This window comes from Arvicola amphibius, chromosome 6 (assembly GCF_903992535.2).
Source record: "Arvicola amphibius chromosome 6, mArvAmp1.2, whole genome shotgun sequence".
NCBI lineage: Eukaryota > Metazoa > Chordata > Mammalia > Rodentia > Cricetidae > Arvicola > Arvicola amphibius.
In genome coordinates this window covers 17702174-17722043 of record NC_052052.2, presented here as the reverse complement: position 1 = coordinate 17722043, position 19870 = coordinate 17702174, and the positions used below count along the sequence as shown (strand labels likewise).

General features: G+C 46.9%; 2 protein-coding genes across 2 annotated transcripts; both read left to right on the top strand.

The window, feature by feature from the left end:
- Positions 1-2526: 2526 nt before the first annotated feature.
- Rsrp1 (arginine and serine rich protein 1) lies at positions 2527-6656 on the top strand. Its single transcript, XM_038333377.2, has 5 exons — positions 2527-2676; positions 2789-3386; positions 4599-4741; positions 6049-6132; positions 6260-6656. Exons 2-5 carry the CDS (start codon positions 2849-2851, stop codon positions 6374-6376), a joined length of 882 nt encoding a protein of 293 aa, XP_038189305.1. The 5' UTR covers positions 2527-2676; positions 2789-2848; the 3' UTR covers positions 6377-6656.
- Positions 6657-10840: 4184 nt separating this feature from the next.
- Syf2 (SYF2 pre-mRNA splicing factor) lies at positions 10841-16508 on the top strand. Its single transcript, XM_038333843.2, has 7 exons — positions 10841-10969; positions 11106-11210; positions 12245-12370; positions 13259-13376; positions 13858-13948; positions 14073-14171; positions 15816-16508. The coding sequence occupies exons 1-7, from the start codon at positions 10946-10948 to the stop codon at positions 15979-15981; spliced, it is 729 nt and encodes a 242-aa protein (XP_038189771.1). The 5' UTR covers positions 10841-10945; the 3' UTR covers positions 15982-16508.
- Positions 16509-19870: the final 3362 nt, after the last annotated feature.

Sequence of the window (19870 nt, the reverse complement as noted above, 5' to 3'; positions counted from 1 at the left end):
TATTCCACAACCTTAGTAAGGGTTTTAATTTATGGGTTATGGGTGTCTTGTGTTGTGGGGTATCCACCAGAGGAGACTACTCAGACATGGGTTTAAGTCACTAGAAAGTCTTTACAACTGCACTGGGGGCTCGTGGTCCCATTGTAGCCCTGAGCCTTTCCCAGGGTGAGCTTTTAAACACAAAAGCCATGTCCTGGGTTGACACACTTCAGTCAGCAAGAACAGTTAGCCAGAAGCAGAACTGCAGAAGCAAAAAAAAAAAAAAAAAAAAAAAGCAAGATTAGTACATTTAGAGACTTCCCCAGAATTCTGATGGATCAGATCTTTGTTTTTGTTTTGGCAGGTGGTGCTCTCTACATGCTGAATTTTACAGCCGGAATGGTGCTTCCATTTTGGAGTTAGTTGTGCTAAGGTCTGGGGCCCTGTTACATTTTGCCTATATCCATGTCTGTATCGTGTGTGTGTGTGTGTGTGTCTGTGTCGTGTGTGTGTGTGTGTGTTGCGGTAGGGCTCATCCCTGGAGCTGGAATCACAGCTTGATGTGAGTCACCATGTTTTACTATTGTGATGGTTTGTATGGGAGGGCTTTTGCAGGTCAGGGGACAACTTTTAGGTGTCAGTTCTTTCACCTTGGGTGGGATTAAGCTCAAGTTGTATTTTCTTTTTTCTTTTTGGTTTTTCGAGACAGGGTTTCTCTGTAGCTTTGGAGCCTATCCTGGAGCTAGCTCTTGTAGACCAGTCTGGCCTCGAGCTCACAGAGATCCGCCTGCCTCTGCCTCCCATACCACCTTTGCCTGGCTCAAGCCGCCAGCTTTACACCATGAGCACTCTTACTGCTGAGCCATCTTGCTGGTCCCAATAAGGTTTTTATTTCTTCATTTTCTCTGTACATCTGGGAAGTGGGAAGCAGACACGAAAAGAGAGGAGTCTTTGTTTCTTTCATTTCCCTCTAAAAGCCACAGCTTTTGTAAAAATCCTGCTTAATTTCCAAAAGTATCAATTCTCTATATTGAAGAAGTTATTTCATTCAATATTCCTTTTTTTTTTTTTTTTGGTTTTTCGAGACAGGGTTTCTCTGTAGCTTTGGAGCCTATCCTGGAGCTAGCTCTTGTAGACCAGGCTGGTCTCGAACTCACAGAGATCCACCTGCCTCTGCCTCCCGAGTGCTGGGATTAAAGGCGTGCGCCACCGCCGCCCGGCCATTCAATATTCCTTTATCCACAATTTTTCAAGGTCACTGCTATGCTTTATGACAATGAATGTTTGGAATTGACCTGGAAATGTTTAAATGGCCTGTGTTAATCACACTTTTTTTAGTACAGACCTATTAGGCTACAGCAACGACATGCTTGGTGGCCCACAGTTGCCTGGAACTCCGGCTCCAAGTGATCTGACTTCTCTTCTGACCTCTGTGGTTTCCTGCACGCAACGTGTAGCACAAGTACTCAGGCGCACACAAATTACACACACACGATTTATCAACTATTCTTCTTAAAGGACAACCACATTTTTAAAAAGATTTATGCATATGTATGCCCTCACGCACGCCAGAGGAGGGCGCTAGATTCCAGTACAGATGGTTGTGAGCCACCATGTAGTTGCTGAGGATTGAACTCAGGACCTCCGGAAGAGCAGCCAGTGCCCGTGCTCTTAACCACTGAGCCATCTCTCCAGCCCCGTGTCTTGGAATTTCTATCTTGACTTTAATTACCTTTGCTAGCTCAAATACGGAAGTTAAAGCATCCTTTCTATATTAAAACTTCATTTTTGGAAGTTTTTTGGCGCAGGCCTTTAATCCCAGCACTCGGGAGGCAGAGGCAGAGGCAGAGGCAGAGGCAGAGGCAGGCGGATTATTGTGAGTTCGAGGCCAGCCTGGTCTACAGAGTGAGTTCCAGGACAGCGAAGGCTGTGACAGAGAAACCCTGTCTTGAAAAACCAACTGGGGCCTTGTGAATGTCCTCTCCCAAGCTCCTAAGCAAAACGTCAGGCACGACCGTGTCGCTATGAGAGGGTCGCCAGGTTCTTCCGTGTCCTAGATCGAGCTGTTGAACCTCTAAATTGCGACCCCGCCTTTCCCCGAATTTCCCTGTACTTTGGGGAGGATGGAGCAAAAAAGGAAAACAAAGCTGGGTGCGGTGGCAAAGGCGGGTAAATCTAGTACTGGAAAGGCAGGGACAGGAGGATGGCAGTCCGAGGCCTGGCTGCGCTACATAGCTAGCTCCTGTCTCGGAAAAACAAAATTCAGAACCAAACTATCCACCCCACAAACAAACAAAGATCCTGAAAAACAACAAATCCACAAAAATACCCGGATGTCGAAGGCCCGGATGGAGTAGGGTGGAGGTGGGGGGGGGTGGCGTGACGGCCTTAACGCGCTTGCGCGTCTCGAAGGCGTAGCCCGAAGCCACCAGCCGAGCGCGCCTGTCGAGTGGCGATTGGACGAGAGGAGAGCCCGCCCCACCGCGCGGATGTTTGTGCGCATGCTCCGCGCTGGCTTCTAGTATTTTCGACGCTGACGTCGGCACTGGGTTCAGTTCGCGTCCCGATTTCGGAGGTGGAGGTTACTCCGTCTTTAGTCTGTAGAGACGGGAACCCTGCCGCCTTCGGCCCCTGGTCCGAGAGGAAGGTCCCCGCTAAGCTTTTCTCTCGTCTTTGCGAGCGCGTCCCCGGTTTGAGGTGGGTAGCGTGGCCCGGTCGCCGGTGGTCGGCGGGTGACGGGGAGGACAGTCTCGCGCACGCGCACCCCGCGCTCCCGCTTCCGGGAGGTATTGACCCTTGCCCTTTGCAGTCGTTCCTAGACGCCCTTGCGTTTGCGGAAGGAGCCCGATTCCGAGGAAGGAAGTCCGCCATGTCCAAGTACGTGAACGACATGTGGCCCGGGTCCCCGCAGGAGAAAGCCTTGTCCTCCCCCTCGGACTCAGGCCGCTCCAGCCACCTGTCGTCGCGCTCTCGCAGCCGCTCGTCGTCCCGCAGCTCCGGACCCGGCTCCCGCAGCTCCACCCGCTCGTCTTCGCGCAGCCATAGCCAGCCGCGGCGGAGCAGGCGGTCGCGGTCCCGGTCCCGCAGGCGCCACCAGCGCAAGTACAGGCGCTACTCGCGATCGTACTCACGCAGCCGCTCCCGGTCCCGCGGCCGCCACTACTACCGAGACAGCGGTTACGGGCGGCCGCGGAGGCACTACCAATCGCCGTCGCCCTACCGGTCTCGGAGCAGGTCGCACTCCCGCGGGAGGTCCTATCACAGGAGGTACTACGCGATCACGCGCGGGCGGCGCTACTACGGCTTCGGCCGCACGGTGTACCCCGAGGATCGCCCCAGGTGGAGGGAAAGATCCCGAACCCGGTCACGCAGTAGGAGCAGAACCCCCTTCCGCCTGAGTGAGAAAGGTGGGTCTCAGTGTCACTTTTGACGTTTGTGCCCTTGGGTCTTGGGAATTGAAGTCGGGACGCGATCACTCAGCCACCTTCCCCAGCCCTCCCTCCCTGTAGTTTATTTCCACAGTGTGGTGTGAGTCAGCCAGGGAGTCAGGTGGTTGAGCAGTTTAGCTGGGTTTCGTAAGATTATACCCGGAATCTCTTAACATGCTAGGCAGACTGCCCCGCTCCCGGATGCTCTTCCCGCGTGTTACTTTGGTGCCAGAAGGTTGAGATTTCTCGGGAGGGAAAGAATTTATAACTGGTGAATAGTCAACATAATTTCGCACACTTTGAACCTTAAGAGTAAAGTCCAAGCCCTGTGTAGTGGTACAGTAATTGCCTGAATTAAAGTTCACTTAACGTCCCTGCTGCCCCGAAGAGAGGAGTCTCACTTTCTTCCTAGGTGGCTGTTTTATTATGGCCTTTAAAATATTAACTTGACTTAGTTTAAGTTGGGGAAAACTCAAAACTTTTTTCAGACTATAGTCTGAAAAAAGTATTGAGTTTTGTCCACTTTTTTTGTCAGCTGGCTTCTTAATTTAATACAAAATAATAGTTTGAACATGAGTGTTAACACTATTAAGATTAGTTTACTAGTAGAGGTAATAGGACTAAAGTTACCAAAGCCCCAGTTCACAAAAATGCTTGAAGAAGAGACAAAATGGTGCTGTTAGAACAATTAGCTGTAGGCAGTTGAAAGGCAGATCTGTGAGTTTGAGGCCAGCCTGGTCTACAAAGTTCAGAACATCTAGGACTGTTAAAACAGAAACTATCTCGAAAAACCAGTAAGAGGAAAAAAAAAAACCCAACCTAGTTTTTGAGGTTATTTGGGAAGCTAGTTAGGTTTTTTTTTTAAGATTTATTTATTGTGTATACAACATTCTTTCCATGGATGCTTGCATGCCAGAAGAGGGCACCAGATCTCATTACAGATGGCTGTGAGCCACTATGTGGTTGCTGGGAATTGAACTCAGGACCTCTGGATGAGCAGTCAGTGCTCTTAACCTCTGAGCCATCTCTCCAGCCCCCAGGAAGCTAGTTTTTTTTTTCCCCCTCAACAGAAAATTGTGATTTTGTTGTCTGGAAATGTTTTCTTAGAAAACATTGTTTCAGAAAAATGCTTAATTTGTTATTTTGAGCCTTAAGGAACCTTCACAGATAACGATGTCTTAATGCCCTTAGATCGGATGGAGCTGCTAGAAATTGCAAAAGCCAATGCAGCCAAAGCTCTTGGGACAGCAAGCTTTGACTTGCCAGCGAGTCTCCGGACAGTGGCCAAGGGAGCAAGCGGAGCAGCTGTGTCAAGCAGTGGTACGAAGACAGAGGTAGGTGTCTTCAGAAGGCTGCTGCCGATGGACCCCGTTACCTACCCTTGGCTAGTTTACTGTGGACAGCCCTCCTGGGTTGTCTTCTATCATTTGCCCAGAACAAAACCAACCTTAATCCATCACGTGCTAGAAAATCTCACGGGGATCTGAGAGATGAACTTGCTTTTGTTCTGACACTTGTTTTTTCCATAATAGTAAAACCTCTGACTATGTCATTGGTACTGCTTTGTCTTTTTCTTTGTCTAGTCTTTAGAGACTGGAGTGTTCTAGCTTTCATTTACAGCATTATGTCTCCAAAAGTCTGTGCTTAGTATACAGTATAGTTTATCTGCTTTATTTCTGTCTTATAGAAATCATGAATGTGGTCTCCAGAAAGTGATGAAGAAAATCTGTTGGTAATTGATCATGGGTTAAAATGCCAAGAGTAATGTTCAGAGATGAAAGCTTAGCTTTTGTTGAAGGTAGTCCATGTGCATGTTAGAGATTTGGGCTAGGGCACTTGTGTAAGGCAGTTCAGCCTGTCGTTCAGCGGGATGCTCTGTGTACTGGTGGGGCATCTCTGCTCTAGATGTCCCCTTCATAATGTATGCAATATATTGCAGATGTTTTGAGAGATTACAGAAGAAGAGGCCTGCTTCACTTGCAGATAAGTTTCTCCAGAATTATACAGTGCACTGGCACATTGCACTGTCGTTATAAGTTAATTAGTGTGAAATCTAAATCTTAAAATTGAAAATTTGGGGATGTAGTTCAGTTGGTCTAGGGTGCACACAGCACCTGGGGTTAGTTCCCAGCACAATGTAAACTGGCTGTAGTGCCCCATACCTGTGGTCCCAGCACTTGGGAGACAGAGTTGTTCAAGGTCATCCTTGGCTACATAATGAATTAAGAGGCCAGCCAGAGGTCTCAAAAAATTGTTTTATAAAAATTTAAGGTGAAAGTTAATAGTACAGTGAAGATGGTTTGTCTTATTGCTGCGACTGTGGGATCTATTATTTGCTTAGGCGAGTACCCAAGAGGTTCTCCTTGAGATAATTGAGGCACTCTCTGCAGATGCCGCCATTCTTTGACAAAGCATTTCCTATTGCGCTTACTCAAGATGAGTGGTATCCACAGGAGCGTGGCTCCTTCTAAGGCAATCTTGTTAAGTGGAAACAACAGGTTTTTTCTTGTCTAGCTTGTTAACGGTGGCAATAGATGGAATTTGGTTTGTGTCTTTACAGCTGCATTTGTGTGCAATTGGGCTGCTTTTCATACGATGCTCAGAATCTAAGGCTATGTTTAAAAATTCTTTGCCCCTCTAGCATTCAGAAAAGCAAGCTGAAGATGGAACTAGAAATCTCAGTGAGAAATCTTCCGCACACAGAAACATAGCCTTCAGCTCTAATGTGAGTGTACCCCACCAAACATTCATGAAAATTGCATCTACGGTGCTATTTTACTGTGTAGGCGTTTTAATTATTTTTTTCTCTGTTGATCTCGGTGAGAAGTTGACTTTAATTTATTGTCTTACAGAATTCCATAGCAAAGCCACTCCAGAAAACAGCTAAAACTGCTGCTGAAGAGACATCATCAGGATCACCAAAAATAGATAAGAAAAAAAGTCCTTATGGACTGTGGATACCTGTTTAAAGGACAACTAAGGGTTGGGGTTACCTAAAACTGCACTTTACTGAGAGAGTTCCTGTCCTCCAGCATTAGCCTGAAAATCCTGGCAGTAAATGTGATTAAAATCCTTTACAGAAAGACAGTTGGGGTTTCTCTTGAAGATGGACCAGAGAATTACATACAGGAGTCTTATGTATATACTTGTAAGTATTGTATAGTATTACATATATATATGGGTAAATTTTGTAAGACAGTTGAAAACTGTATTTTGTATATTTGTTAATAAACTTTTTATTTGTCTTGATTTAATGAATATTAAATGGCTCTACTGATGTAGAAACCTTCCTAATCCAAAACCGAGTCTGAACAGACAATACAAGATTATGTTCCATGTGATGACTTTGTGTGGTGGGTAGGGGAGGCTGGTCTTTATTTAGTTTAACTGTGCATCCCTGATTATCAAGATTTCTCTTTGTAGATCAGATGGCCCGAATCAAACTAAACCCACTTGTCTCTGCCTCTTGAGTGCTAGGTGTTCCTAAATTTAGTTTGAGGGTAGTAGGAATCTAAGTCTGAGGGTTAAATGGCAAAACATTCCTGTGCCTGAGAGATGTTCAGTGGTTAAATACTGGTCCAGTGGAACCCAGGTTTGATTCTGGGTTACATCCATGTGTAATTCCAGTTCCTGGGAATCTAATATCCTCTTGTTGCATGTGGTACAGTGACTTAATGCATGCAAACCACTCATACACACAACTTTTTTTTGAAATAGGGATTCTCTCTAACAGTCCCGGCTATCCTGGAACTTAATTTGTAGATCAGGCTGGCCTAGAATTCATAGTGGTCCACCTCCACCTGTCTGTCTTTTAAGTGCTGGTATTAAAGGTGTGTGCCACCCATCACCTGGCTATACATACTATTCTAAAAAGAAGTCTAAACTGGGAATGTTCAGCACTCATGAAGCAGGAAAAAGTACAAGTACAGGTAGATCTGCACAGTTCAAGGCCAGCCTGGACTTCCATAGTGAGCTCCAGGGCAGTGAGACCCAATTAAAAACCAAACCAGGAGGTGGTGGTTGAAAGATGAATGCGGGAATGACCCTGGCAGGTCCCACTGTGGGCGGGTGGGGTAGAAACAATAGAGAGCTGGGGAAGTAATGGAGTTACTTAGGTAGAGGGAAGGAGGGAAAGAGAAAAAAGAGACTGGGAGTAGGTGGGGTTTGTCTCTTAAAGGAACAGGGTACTTCCTGAGTTCATCCTGCTAGGTGAGAGGGAAGGCCAACATAATCCTAAAAGTGCTGCCTTTAGTCCCAGCACTCTGGAGGTAGAAGCAGGTAGTCTGCAGAGCAAGTTTCAGGACAGGAATACACAGAAGCCACTGCTGTTTTAAAACAAAAATTAAAAAACCCAGCAGTTAGCAATATCAAGCATAAGATCATGTTTCACAGGTTCAACTTGGCTGTGTGTTGAAAGTTAACCAGGTTAAATTTGCCAATAAAGCTGAACTCGGGATGGGTGGAACTCATAACTTAGGGTTTGAACTAGTAACCAGATAGACAGTGAAGTTGAGAACCAAACTTGCCTGTGGGATTTCATTGCTAGCACTGGGAGGGACACCTAAGAAAGCTAGAAGCGTTGAACTCAACTGATGGAGCTTCTCCATCACAGGCATGATTAAGTCATGGCCCTTGGGTCGTTAACTCATCCCCATCTCTGCCTTCTTTTAGAGGTAGAAAGTTAGAATCTAGTAAGATAGGGTTGATTCATCAGGCGAGAAGACTTCACCCTCCACCCGGAGTTGTGTGTGGAGTTAACTAATACATTCCTACTCCTTGGGCAGAAAAGGTTTCTGTATATTCCCAGGAAGTTGGGGGGTGGGTGGGTGGACAAATGTGTCTCAATCCTCAAATACAGATTAATAAAGCTATGCTGTTTTCAGCCAATAGCTGTGTTAACTGTGGCTGGCAGCTGTCTTCAAAGTACCAATAGTGGGCTAGGATGTAGCTGAGTTGGAAGACTGCTTCTCTAGCATATTCTGCCTCTAGCACACTGCCCTACCCTGAGTTTCTTTGAACCCAGTATCATATAGATAGGTAATGATGGTGTATGCCTATAATCTCAGCACTTCTGGAGTCAAGATTGTGAGTTGAAGGACGACCCAGTTAGCCTGAGTGTATCTTTGTGTCTCTCCCACTACCACCACCAAGGAGTTTTAGACAACTTTTTTTGGGGGGATTGTTTTTGAGAGAGGGTCTACATATCCCTGGGGTATCATGAATCTTAATAGACCAAGCTGGCCTTGAACTCAGAAATCCATTTGCTTTTGCCTCCTTTAAAGGGCTGTGATTAAAGGTGTACACCCCCATGTTTAAGACTTCCTTTGAGAGCTGGGCAGTGGTGGCACACGCCTTTAATCCCAGCACTCGAGAGGCAGGTGATCTCTGTGAGTTCAAGGCCAGCCTGGTCTACAAGAGCTAGTTCCAGGACTGGCCCCAAAGCAACACAGAAACACTAAGTAGACCTTGCTGGCCTGCAACACAGTGCTGTGTAGATCATGCAGGCCTTGAACTCACATCCTTTTCTGCTGGGATTAAAGACCTTGCTATCACACCCTGCTGGACCTCAAGCTGATCCTGAGTGCTGGGGTAACAGGCACTACCGCACCTGCTCTATGCCCTGCTGGACATTTACCTGAACTGCACCTCCAGTTCCTCATTCTTTTCTTGCTTTAAAAACAAAAAGCCAGGCAATGGTGGCACATGGCACACTCCTTTCCCAGCACTGGGGAGGCAGAGGAAAGCAAATCTCTGATTTTGAGGCCAGGCTTGTCTACAGATTGAGTTCCTGGACAACCAGAGCTACACAGAGAAATCCTGTCTACACACACACAAAACCAAATCAACCAACCAACCAACCAACAAAAATACCTATAAAAAGAAAAAAAAAAGTCTCCCTGGATTCTAGTGGAATACATTTCAGACACTTGTTTGAGATACTCCACAATGTTTTCTGATAGTTTTCCAACCAGAAAATGTGATATTTTGTTTTTGCTTCAACAATAAAAGTTTGCCTGACAATGAGAGCAGAGACAGCTACTAGTTAGCCATGGAGTCCAGGCGGTGGGGGCACACAACTTTAATCCCAACACTTGGAGAGACAGAAGCTTGCCAATCTCTTGAGTTCAAGGCCACCCTGGGCTAAGTGAGATTGAATCGCGTTGAGAAACTGAGCCAAACAGTGGCTCACACCTTTAATCCCAGTACTAGGGAGGTGGTAAGGGGGAAGTGATACGGCTGGGCGGAGAGGGATATAAGGCCGGAGGCGACAGAGTTTAGTCTGAGGTTTTGTAGAGATGGCATTAGTCTAAGGTTTTCGTTGCGGTAGGCACTAGTGTCTGGCTGCTCTGCCTCTCTGGTCTTTCAGCTTTCATCCCCTAATATCTGACTCCAGGTTTTTATTAAGATTTAGTAGAAATCGCACTACAACAGGCTATCCCTTATTGTTCAGATTTAAATTTGTGCATTTTTAAAAAATTGATTTCCCTTTTTCTTTTATTCGTTTTTTTTTTTTTTTTTTTTTTTTGAGATCAGGCTGGCCTCGAACTCACAGATCTGTCAGGCTGTCTCCCACGTCCCAGACTGCTTTTATTTTTGAGGCAGTCTCAACGTGTTACCTAGAACTCGCTGGGCCTAGAATAGGCTAGAAAAGACTGCAGTAACTCACAGGATTAAAGGTGTGTGCAGGATATTTGCTTGTATCTAATTTTTTAAAAATTCTTGTGCGATTTTAACTACCTTTGTTACTTTTGAAAAGCAAGCAAAACTTCATTGAGCTTAAGAAGCATCTCCCTACAGGAGAGGGGGACTCAAAAGAGTTTACCGTCAATTTCCAGTTTTGTTTTCTTGTTACTGCTTAAGCTTTTAACTTAGATAGCCCCTTTTTGTTTGCTTGAAATAAACGGTCATGTCTTGTAGCACCGACTAAGTCGCTGTGAGGCCCAGGCAAGTCTCATACTTGGTACCCTCCTGCTGGGATGCCAGGAGTGTGCCACCACAGCTATTTGTACTTAAATGTCTTCACACTTGGGCGACGGCTTTTTCATCTTTAGTTGTCATATTAGAAAGGAACACGTTTCATGTGCCCCTGTTGTATTCCTGCATTATCTTAGTGGCTTTGGTAGTTGCTGTGGTACTGGGATGTGGGAGTCGGCAGTATGGAGTCGGCCGTGTTCTGCAGTAACATCAGAAAGTTATCCGCTTCCATTGGAAGCGACTCAATACCGATTGCACTCAACCTATGTGAGGCAGGGTGCTTCCGAGCAGGTGACATGGATAAGTGAGTCCCTGGCTTCTTCCGGTCATTCCCGCCTCGGTGACCCGTTCCTGAGCTTGCCTCCCCGCCTCGATAATCCGTGACGTCGTTTCCGCAGGCTGCGCCTGCGCACAACCACGCTTAGCGTCAGCAGCCCGCACTAAAAGGGGCGGGACAGTCTCCTAAGTATCTGACGCCATACGGAAGGGGCGGGGCCTACAGCCCGGGGTACAGGCCGACGGAAGTGCCCGTTGTTGTTGCCGGAAGTAGAAAGAAGGCTGTAATGGCGGCTGCGACTGAAGTTGAAGTGAGTACCACCGGCCTCGCGCAAGGTTCTGTCAGGGGTGAGGCCGGGCTGGGCATGAGGCGAGTCCGGGCGAGGCTACTGGGGAGGCCGGGGTGTCAGGCCCAGGATGTGGGCCTGAAGCCGGTTGTGATCGCAGGTGCCCGCTGACGTCGCGGACGACCGGCCCACGGCGGCCGAGGAGCTGGCGGCGCAGAAGCGCGAGCAGAGACTGCGCAAGTTCCGCGAGCTGCATCTGAAGCGGGTGAGTGGCGGGGACGCGGGCTGGAGGAGGAAGGCGCAGCCGCTTGCTAGGCCCCAGGGTGGGGCGTCCCAGGACCGGAAGATGTCGGTGGAGGATGTGGATTCACGTGGGTGTCGCTTTGACACACGTCAAAGCCACACCCGCTTCCCTCCTCCCCAGGGCACACCCACACGTCCTCAAGGTTATCAGGGGTAGGTTAGCTCTGTTCCTAAACCCTACGCTGATCCACGATTCTAACAAAAGTATTCATTTTCATCTATGGACATATTTAGCTAGAAATACGAAGAAACTTCTTATCTAAGAGTTTCCTCGCCTTAAAAGCAACTAACATGCCGGGCGGGGTGGCGCACAGCCTTTAATCCCCGGGCAACTCGGGAGGCAGAGGCAGGCGGATCTCTGGTGAGTTTGAGGCCCTGCTGTGCTCTACAGAGTAAGTTCCAGACAGCTAAGGCTGTCACACGGAGAATCCTGTCTCGAAACATAAAAAACGGACGACAAAAGTATCCACATACACTTGTCCCCTTTTCCAAGTTCACAAACCCCAAAAAAAAATGTAACTTGCTCAGCTGGTGCCCAGGCCATTTGCTGCTAGCCACGAGGACCTAAGTTTGATCCCCAGAACCCACGTGGTGGAAAAAGAGAACTGATACCTGGGAGTTAACCTCTGACCTCTGCACGAAGTGAATTCATAAGAAAGGTTTTAAATAAAGTATGATGTCATTGCTTGCCACTGTCCTGTGATGTGGTGCAGTGGGGGCACTTTGCCAACCTTTGTTCTGATAATAAAGGATGCACCCGACTGAACAGGCAAAGCTGACAGTAGCCACTAGGACTGCAGGGTACCAAAGCTTTGCAGCCCAGCATCTCATCCTGTGGTATGCCTTGTTAAGTCTATTCCTGTGCTTAAAGTCACTGGGTAGCTCTCATGGCTTGCAGCCTTAACTGAGGTCACTTAGTCATTCCAGAGAAGCCAGGGTCTATTTGGGCCCCTCTCCTGCTTTATCTGACTGCCTCCTTTTGTCTTACGATTTTAGAATGAAGCTCGCAAGTTAAATCACCAGGAAGTTGTGGAAGAAGACAAAAGACTTAAGTTGCCTGCAAACTGGGAAGCGAAGAAAGCGCGTTTGGAGTGGGAGCTGCAGGAGGAAGAAAAGAAAAAGGTTAGGAAGCCCTGGTTGCTCCCTTCCATTGAGACAGGAGATCCCGGTAGCTGGGTTGGTGGGGGAGTTACCTCAGGGAACCTTATTCAGGGTTTCCCTGTGTAGCGTTGGTTGTCCTGGAACTTGCCCTGTAGACCAGGCTGACCTTAAACTCACAGAGATCTGCCTGCCTCTCTTTCCCGAATTCTGGGGTTAAAGACATGGGCCACTGCTGCCTGGCTGAACCTTACTTTTCTTGTCTGTAGGACAGGGACTATAATAATGGTTACTTGAATCAATTGTGAACTCTGTAATATAACATGTGCAAAGCATTTAGAACAGGTCTGACACCTGCTCCATTCTGTTGCTGTTGATTTTAGTTTTTTTAGCTTTTTATTTATTTTTTTTTTTTTTTTTATTTTTTTTTTTTTTTGGTTTTTCGAGACAGGGTTTCTCTGCAGCTTTTTTAGAGCCTGTCCTGGAACTAGCTCTTGTAGACCAGGCTGGCCTCGAACTCACAGAGATCCGCCTGCCTCTGCCTCCCGAGTGCTGGGATTAAAGGCGTGCGCCACCACCGCCCGGCTTAGCTTTTTATTTGTGTGTGTGGGCACAGGAGGGCAGAGGACAAATTATAGGAGTCAGATCTCTCCTTCTCTGTGAGGCCTGGTCTAGAACTCAGGTGGTCATGATTGACAGCAAATACCTTTACCCATTAGGCTACTATGAAGGCCTGATGCTTGATTCTTGATTAGAACTTTATCTAAAATAGGCCGAATAGTTGGGCATGATGGATCATGCCTATAGTTCCAGCACTTGGGAACCGAGGCAGGAGGATTGCTGTGAATTTGAGGTCAGCCTGGGTTCAAAAAACGAAACAAAAACCAGAACGGAAGGTGCCTGTCTTCTCAGGAGTGTGCAGCAAGAGGGGAGGACTACGAGAAGGTGAAGCTGCTGGAGATCAGTGCAGAGGACGCGGAGAGATGGGAGAGGAGGAAGAAGAGGAAGAACCCTGACTTGGGCTTTTCAGGTACAGCTGGCCTGTGCTGGCCTCTGCTTTACTCAGTGGGCCTCCTGGACCAAGGCTTCTGCTCTAGTGAGAGCACATGCCCATTGTGCTTCATTCATGGAATATTCTAGGTGCCAGGGAGAACGCAAGTGTGTCAAGGTAGAACCCAGGCCAACCTGTCTGTCTGCTGGCTGCTTTGGTCCTTGGTGTAAAGTTAGCCTTTGTTGTCGCCATTTCCTTCCTTAGTCTCACTGTGTAGCCCAGGCAGTCACAGACTCAGGATCCTCCTGCCTCAACCTCCTGAGTGGTGCCTTTACAGGAGCGTGCTTTCACCCCTGACAGAATTAGCCAGTTTTGTTGTCAGCCCGTTCAGGATAGAGGCTGTGCTTAGGCCAATGTCCTGTGCATGTAGGACAACAATAATTTTGTTTTATAATAGTTTTGTAATAATTTATAAGTAATGTCCAGGTAAGGACACAGATCTGATTCTTATTTTGTTTAGATTATGCTGCTGCCCAGTTACGCCAGTATCACCGGCTGACCAAGCAGATCAAGCCTGACATGGAAAGCTATGAGCGGCAGAGAGAAAAACAGTGAGTCCTTGGGTGGAAGGCAATGCCGTTCTGGGGTGGTGGGTGCAAATGGACTTCCAGACACTGTAAATACTGACTAGTTAAACTAGCTGTTTACTTACTTGAGCCATTTCTTGCTGTTCAGTGGAGAAGATTTTTTCCCAACATCCAACAGTCTTCTCCATGGGACGCATGTGCCTTCCTCAGAGGAAATCGACAGAATGGTTTTAGATCTGGAAAAGCAGTAAGTACTCAGTAGGGCAGCCTGGCCTGGACCGTTCTATACTTCACGAGAGAGCGGGTGGGGTGTGGATCTGAGGCTGATGTGCTCAGGTGACTTGACAGTCACAGTGCTGGAACCAGCTCATTTCTGACCCCAAATCTGTTGGCTTTGAAGCTGGACAGCGAGTACAGGTTGAGCCCATAGGATTTGGAGATGGGAATACTGATGTAGTCAAACTGTCATGCTGTCCATTAGCTTTCTGTCACTGTGGCAAGATGCCTAAGATAACTTACTTTGGCTCCTGATTTTAGAGCTCTTAGTCCATTGTCTTGGGCCTGTAGCAGCACAGTGGATCATGACAGAAGTACATGCTAGGAAGCCTAGTTAGCTCCTGAGGACCAGGAAGCAGGCAGATTGGAGGGGAGAAGGAGCGTCCTGATGTCCTTTCAAGGGCACAGCCCTCGGACCACCTTCATCTTATAAGCTCCACTGAGAGGTTCCAGCACCTTCTAGTATCCCTATCAGCTGGACCAGGCCTTCAATACCATGGCCTTGGGTAGGTTTCCAATCTAAACTAATAGTCAGCGTTTTGGTGCCTGTTTAAGACTGGTCTCATGTTTGTAGGCCAGCCTGGAACTCAAGTAGTGCTGAGATTACTCTGTGTATGTGTGTGTCCGTCTCTACCTGGCCATATTTATTTTTTATAATTAATTGTCTTTTGAGATAGAATTTTACTTTGTAGAGTGGGCTGGCCTCAGACTCCCAGAGATCCTTCTGCCCCTGCTTCCTGAGTGCCTGACTGCACTTATTTCTGATACAGGGGACTGCATTTATGTTTTAGGACCATGCAGGTGTTGCAGGGTGCAGTGGTGTATAGCACGCACACCGCACAGTGCTCGTCATCACTGATAGAATTATTGGGGTGTTTTACCCAAAGTCACACTTCACTGTCCCTACTTTTAGCATCTTTAGAAGCATTCTTTTAGTTGTGGATTTTTTTTTTTTTTTTTTGGTTTTTCGAGACAGGGTTTCTCTGTGGCTTTGGAGCCTGTCCTGGAACTAGCTCTTGTAGACCAGGCTGGTCTCGAACTCACAGAGATCCGCCTGCCTCTGCCTCCCGAGTGCTGGGATTAAAGGCGTGCGCCACCACCGTCCGGCTAGTTGTGGATTTTTGAGACAGCCTCTCATCATGTAGCCTCGGCTGGTCTCCAGCAAGTGGCTGAAGATGTTCAGAAGTGCTGTGACCAGAGGTTGTAGTTGCTGGATCTCATTGCTTACACTGAGGTTCTACTAATTAGCTCACCATCTGAAGTTGATGAAAACTGCCTGCCTTTCCCGCCCCTCAAGGTGTTTTTTGTTTGTTTGCTTTTTGTTTTGTTTTTCCGAGACAGGGTTTCTCTGTGTAACAGCCCTAGCTGTCCTAGAACTAGCTCTGTAGACCAGGCTGGCCTTTTTTACTTTTTTTTCTGCCAAGGTGTTTTATTATGAATGTTGATTCTCTCTGGATTTTTTTGTCCATGTTTTAAGATCAAAGAAGGCAGTTAGGCCATCCATAGTGGTTAGTCCTAGGGTTTGGGAGGCAGAGGCAGGCAGATCTTTGAGTTTGAGCATGAGGAGGTCTGGGGAACATAATTCTGAGCCTCCTAACCCCCGTCCTTCCTCCAGAATTGAAAAGAGAGACAAATACAGCCGAAGACGTCCTTACAATGACGATGCTGACATTGACTACATCAATGAGAGGAATGCCAAGTTCAACAAGAAAGCAGAGAGGTTCTACGGGAAGTACACAGCTGAGATCAAGCAGAACCTGGAGAGAGGAACAGCCGTGTGAGCCCTGGAGAAACTGCACAGAAGCTGGAAAAGGGACCGGAGGCTTTGACTGCCAAATTCGAACTTCCACGTGTGTCCAGTAAATGCGAGCTTGCCCTGTGCCTCCCCACCTGGCATCTGAAATAAATGTCTTTGTCTTTTCACTCCATCTGCATATGTTCACATTTTTGTGCTTGGATGTAAGATGTAATTCTTGTAGTGACATTGTTTTGTAAAAATCTAATTTGTATAAATCCTAATTATTATTTTTTTCTATGTATTGTAAATGTGTATAACTGTGTAACCTTTGAAATCATTTGGGGTTTAGGCTGTTTGTGTGCATAGCTGCAGTTGCTGCTGCTTTGGGTTTTACTAGGAAGTGGAGAGAAGCTACAGCTGGGCTCTGGGACTGGCCAGGCGAGGACTGGGAAACAGAGGCCTCAAGACAGATGCTCCTGGGGTTCTGGCACTGTCTGCTGGGGTCAGAAGTCATGACTGTTAGCCGTGCACATTCCCTTTTTAAAGAACAATAAAATGCTTTGGAATAGAGTCATGAACGATGTCTAATTTAAACAAGTGCATGTGTGCATGCGAGCATTTCCACAGCACGGGAGCATTTCCACATTTCAACAGGAGGGCAGCTCAGTTTCATGTCTCTGAAAAACAAAGACTTAAAGACTTCTTGGCAACTGTCTAGAGCAAAGGTTCCTCTCTGTTGGCAGCAGGTGGGCGGGCACATAGGCATTTGTCTGCATAGCTCTGGCTAACCAGGAACTCACTCTGTAGATCAGGCTGGCCTGAGAGATCTGCCTGCTGCCGCCTCTTGACTGCTGGGTTTAAAGGTGTGTGTTGCCACTGCCAGGTACTTTTCCCATTTTTTTAAGACCATGCAGAGGTAGACTGTATGGCTCAATGATAAAAACACTAGCATGGCGATCCAGATGACCTGAGTTCTGTCACTGGAACCCTGTGGAAACAGAACTGACTTCAGAAAGTTGTCCTCCATCCTCCACACACATGTGCCTGAGGGGTGGGGAGGAGGGAGGGTCATGGTTTTGACAAGGCTAGCTCTGTGCTTTGCCCTGCCACTTCTTTCCAAACAGCTAGTGTCAGAATTGATTTTCTGAGGAGTGAAGTAGTCCAAGCCCAGAGACCTGAAGTCCTACTTGAGGTTCTACTTGGCTTTTTGCTTGAAAGAACCAGTCGGTCCTCAGTTACAAACAAACAGCATGCTGGGACATAACCTGTAATCCCAGCACTGCAGGGCTGAGGCAATATCAAATGTTTTAGTTGTAGTAGAATAGGACATCTGAGAAGGGATTATAGACAAGGCATTTCCTCTGGGAATGACAAAAATAGAAGGTCTGTTTTCTGGATTATGTAGAAGCTGCGGCAAGAGACAAGCAACGGCAACCCATTACCATTGGGAAACTCCTTGGAGGGGGGGGGGTGCTCTGGCAGGCACCCAGGTCGAACGTGACCCAGTCATTCCCAGTCACCGTAGGAGGACATGCCTCCCCAGGGAAATTACAAAGTCCAGAGCCCTGTTGTAAAAAATTCATACTGCTCTGGATGGTAGAATGCATAACATTGTAATTGAAGGGTTTACTGGACATGGGTGCAGAATTTTGGCAACTGAATTGGCTTCTTCAGGAGGCAGATGTTCAATTCCTAGAAATTAGAACTCTATCTCAAGTAAAACAAAATACCAGATGGGTTGACTGCATAGGGCCAGAAAGAGAGAAATGTTGAGGCCATCTGTGGCTAATTATAGCAGTGAATCTATGGGGTCATGATCTGTTGCAGCAATGGAATATCAGATTAATATTCCTGCAGTCTCAGAAAGGGAACATAAGCCAACTCATGTTTCTGGGAAGGATATTATAAGGTACTATAAAAAACTGTCACCAACCATTCAGGCTGCACAAAAGCAAAAAACAACTAGCAAACCTTCAGAGGCACCAACAGCCCTACCTTTAAAATGATTAACTAAGAAAACTATATGCTTAAAAATGGCCTTTAACAGTAGAGAAACTGCGGGCTTTAGAACAGTTGATACAGGAACAACTAGATGCTCAGCATATTGAAACATCAACCAGCCCTTGGAATTCTGTATTTGTTGTTAAAAAGAAATCTGAAAAGTGGAGATCTAAGAGCTGTTAATAAGATGATTAAGCCAATGGGCCCTCTACAGTCTGGAATTTCTCTGCCTTCCCAATTGAACCACTACCCCAGCCCTCACTTATCATTCATGTAGTGATATTTTGTTTGTGTTTTTAACAAATAAAGCTTGCCTGAAGATCAGAGTGCAGAGGTAAGCCACTAGAGGCCAGGCAGTGGTGGCACAAACCTTTAATCCCAGGACTCAGGAGACAGAAGCAGATGGTTTTTAGTTTTTTGGGTTTATTTATTTTATTTTTATTATTTTATTTTTTTTTCTTTGAGACAGAGGCGGATAGATCTCTGTGAGTTCAAGGCCACCCTGGGCTATGCTAGTTTGATCGCATCTCAAAGAGAAACAGAGCCAGAAATTTGGCCCACACCTTTAATCCTAGTACATGGGAGTCACGTGCCTTTAATCCCAGCACTAAGGGGTGGAGACGTGTGGTATGGCTGGGTGAAGAGAGGAGAAGATAAGGCAGGAGGGAGGAGCTATCTCGGTTGCAGTCCTGGAGATGTAGTCTGAGGATGCAGTCTGAAGAGCCAGTCTAAGGATAGGATGGTCTGTTTGTCTGAGCATTGGTAGAGTAAAAGGTCTCTCTAGTGGCTGGCTGCTCTGCTTACTCTGATGCTTTCTGCTTTCATCCCCTATCTGACTCTGGTTACATTATTAAGACTAATTAGAATTCGTGCTACCATTCATTTTGTTTTTGTTTTTTGAGATAGTGTTTCTCTGTGTAGCCATGGCTGTACTGAAACTCAGTCTGTAGACCAGGCTGGCCTCAAATTCACAGAGATCCACCTGCCTCTGTTTCCTGGGATTAAAGGCATGTGCCACCACTACCCACAACACACTTGTTTTTACTTATAAAAGTTCTCAAATGGCCTGGCCTGGTAGTGTGTGTGTGTGTGTGTGTGTGTGTGTGTGTGTGAGAGAGAGAGAGAGAGAGAGAGAGAGAGAGAGACAGAGACAGAGACAGAGAGAGAGAGAGAGAGAGAGAGAGAGAGATAGAGGAGAGAGAGAGAAGAGAGAGGAGAGAGAGAGAGAGAGAGAGAGAGAGAGAGAGAGAGAGAGAGAGAGAGAGAGAGAGAGAGAGAGAGAGAGAACCCTGTGGTAGCTCTGGCTCTGGCAGGAAGTGTCAGAAAAGGAATGTAGCAGTGGCCATGGCAGCAGGGAAGCATCAACAGCAGCAACTTCCAGAAGTCAAATTAAGAAGTCCCTCTGGGAAAGAACACCTGTGTTCCAGGTAGGATCCAGTGCCATCCTCTGTACGAGATACCCCACCTCATCAAGGACACCAGATGTGACAGACCTGCCTGCACAACATGAGGAGTGATCACCAGAGTTGTGGCCCCACCTGCACCTGGACGGAACGATCAGCTAGGATCCTGCCCTGCCTGCTCCTGTAGGAGCGTCAACGGAGCCACAGCCCCCAACTATTACCAACTGGAGGGAGAGGGACCCCCTGAAGCACAGGCTCCACCTGTACCATTGGAGGAAGAGATGGGCAGACAACAGTGCAAGAATGCACTCAACAACATAAAGAGCAAAGCTTTGGTTCCTGTGAGTTCGAGGCCAGCGTGGTCTACAAGAGCTAGTTCCAGGACAGTCACCAAAGCTTACAGAGAAAACAAACAAACAAACAAACAAAAAACAACAATAAAAACCACAGCTGGTGAAAGCTATTCCCAGCTATCCTAATATCTAACAAAATAGACTTAAAAAAAAAAACATAAATTAATCAATAGAG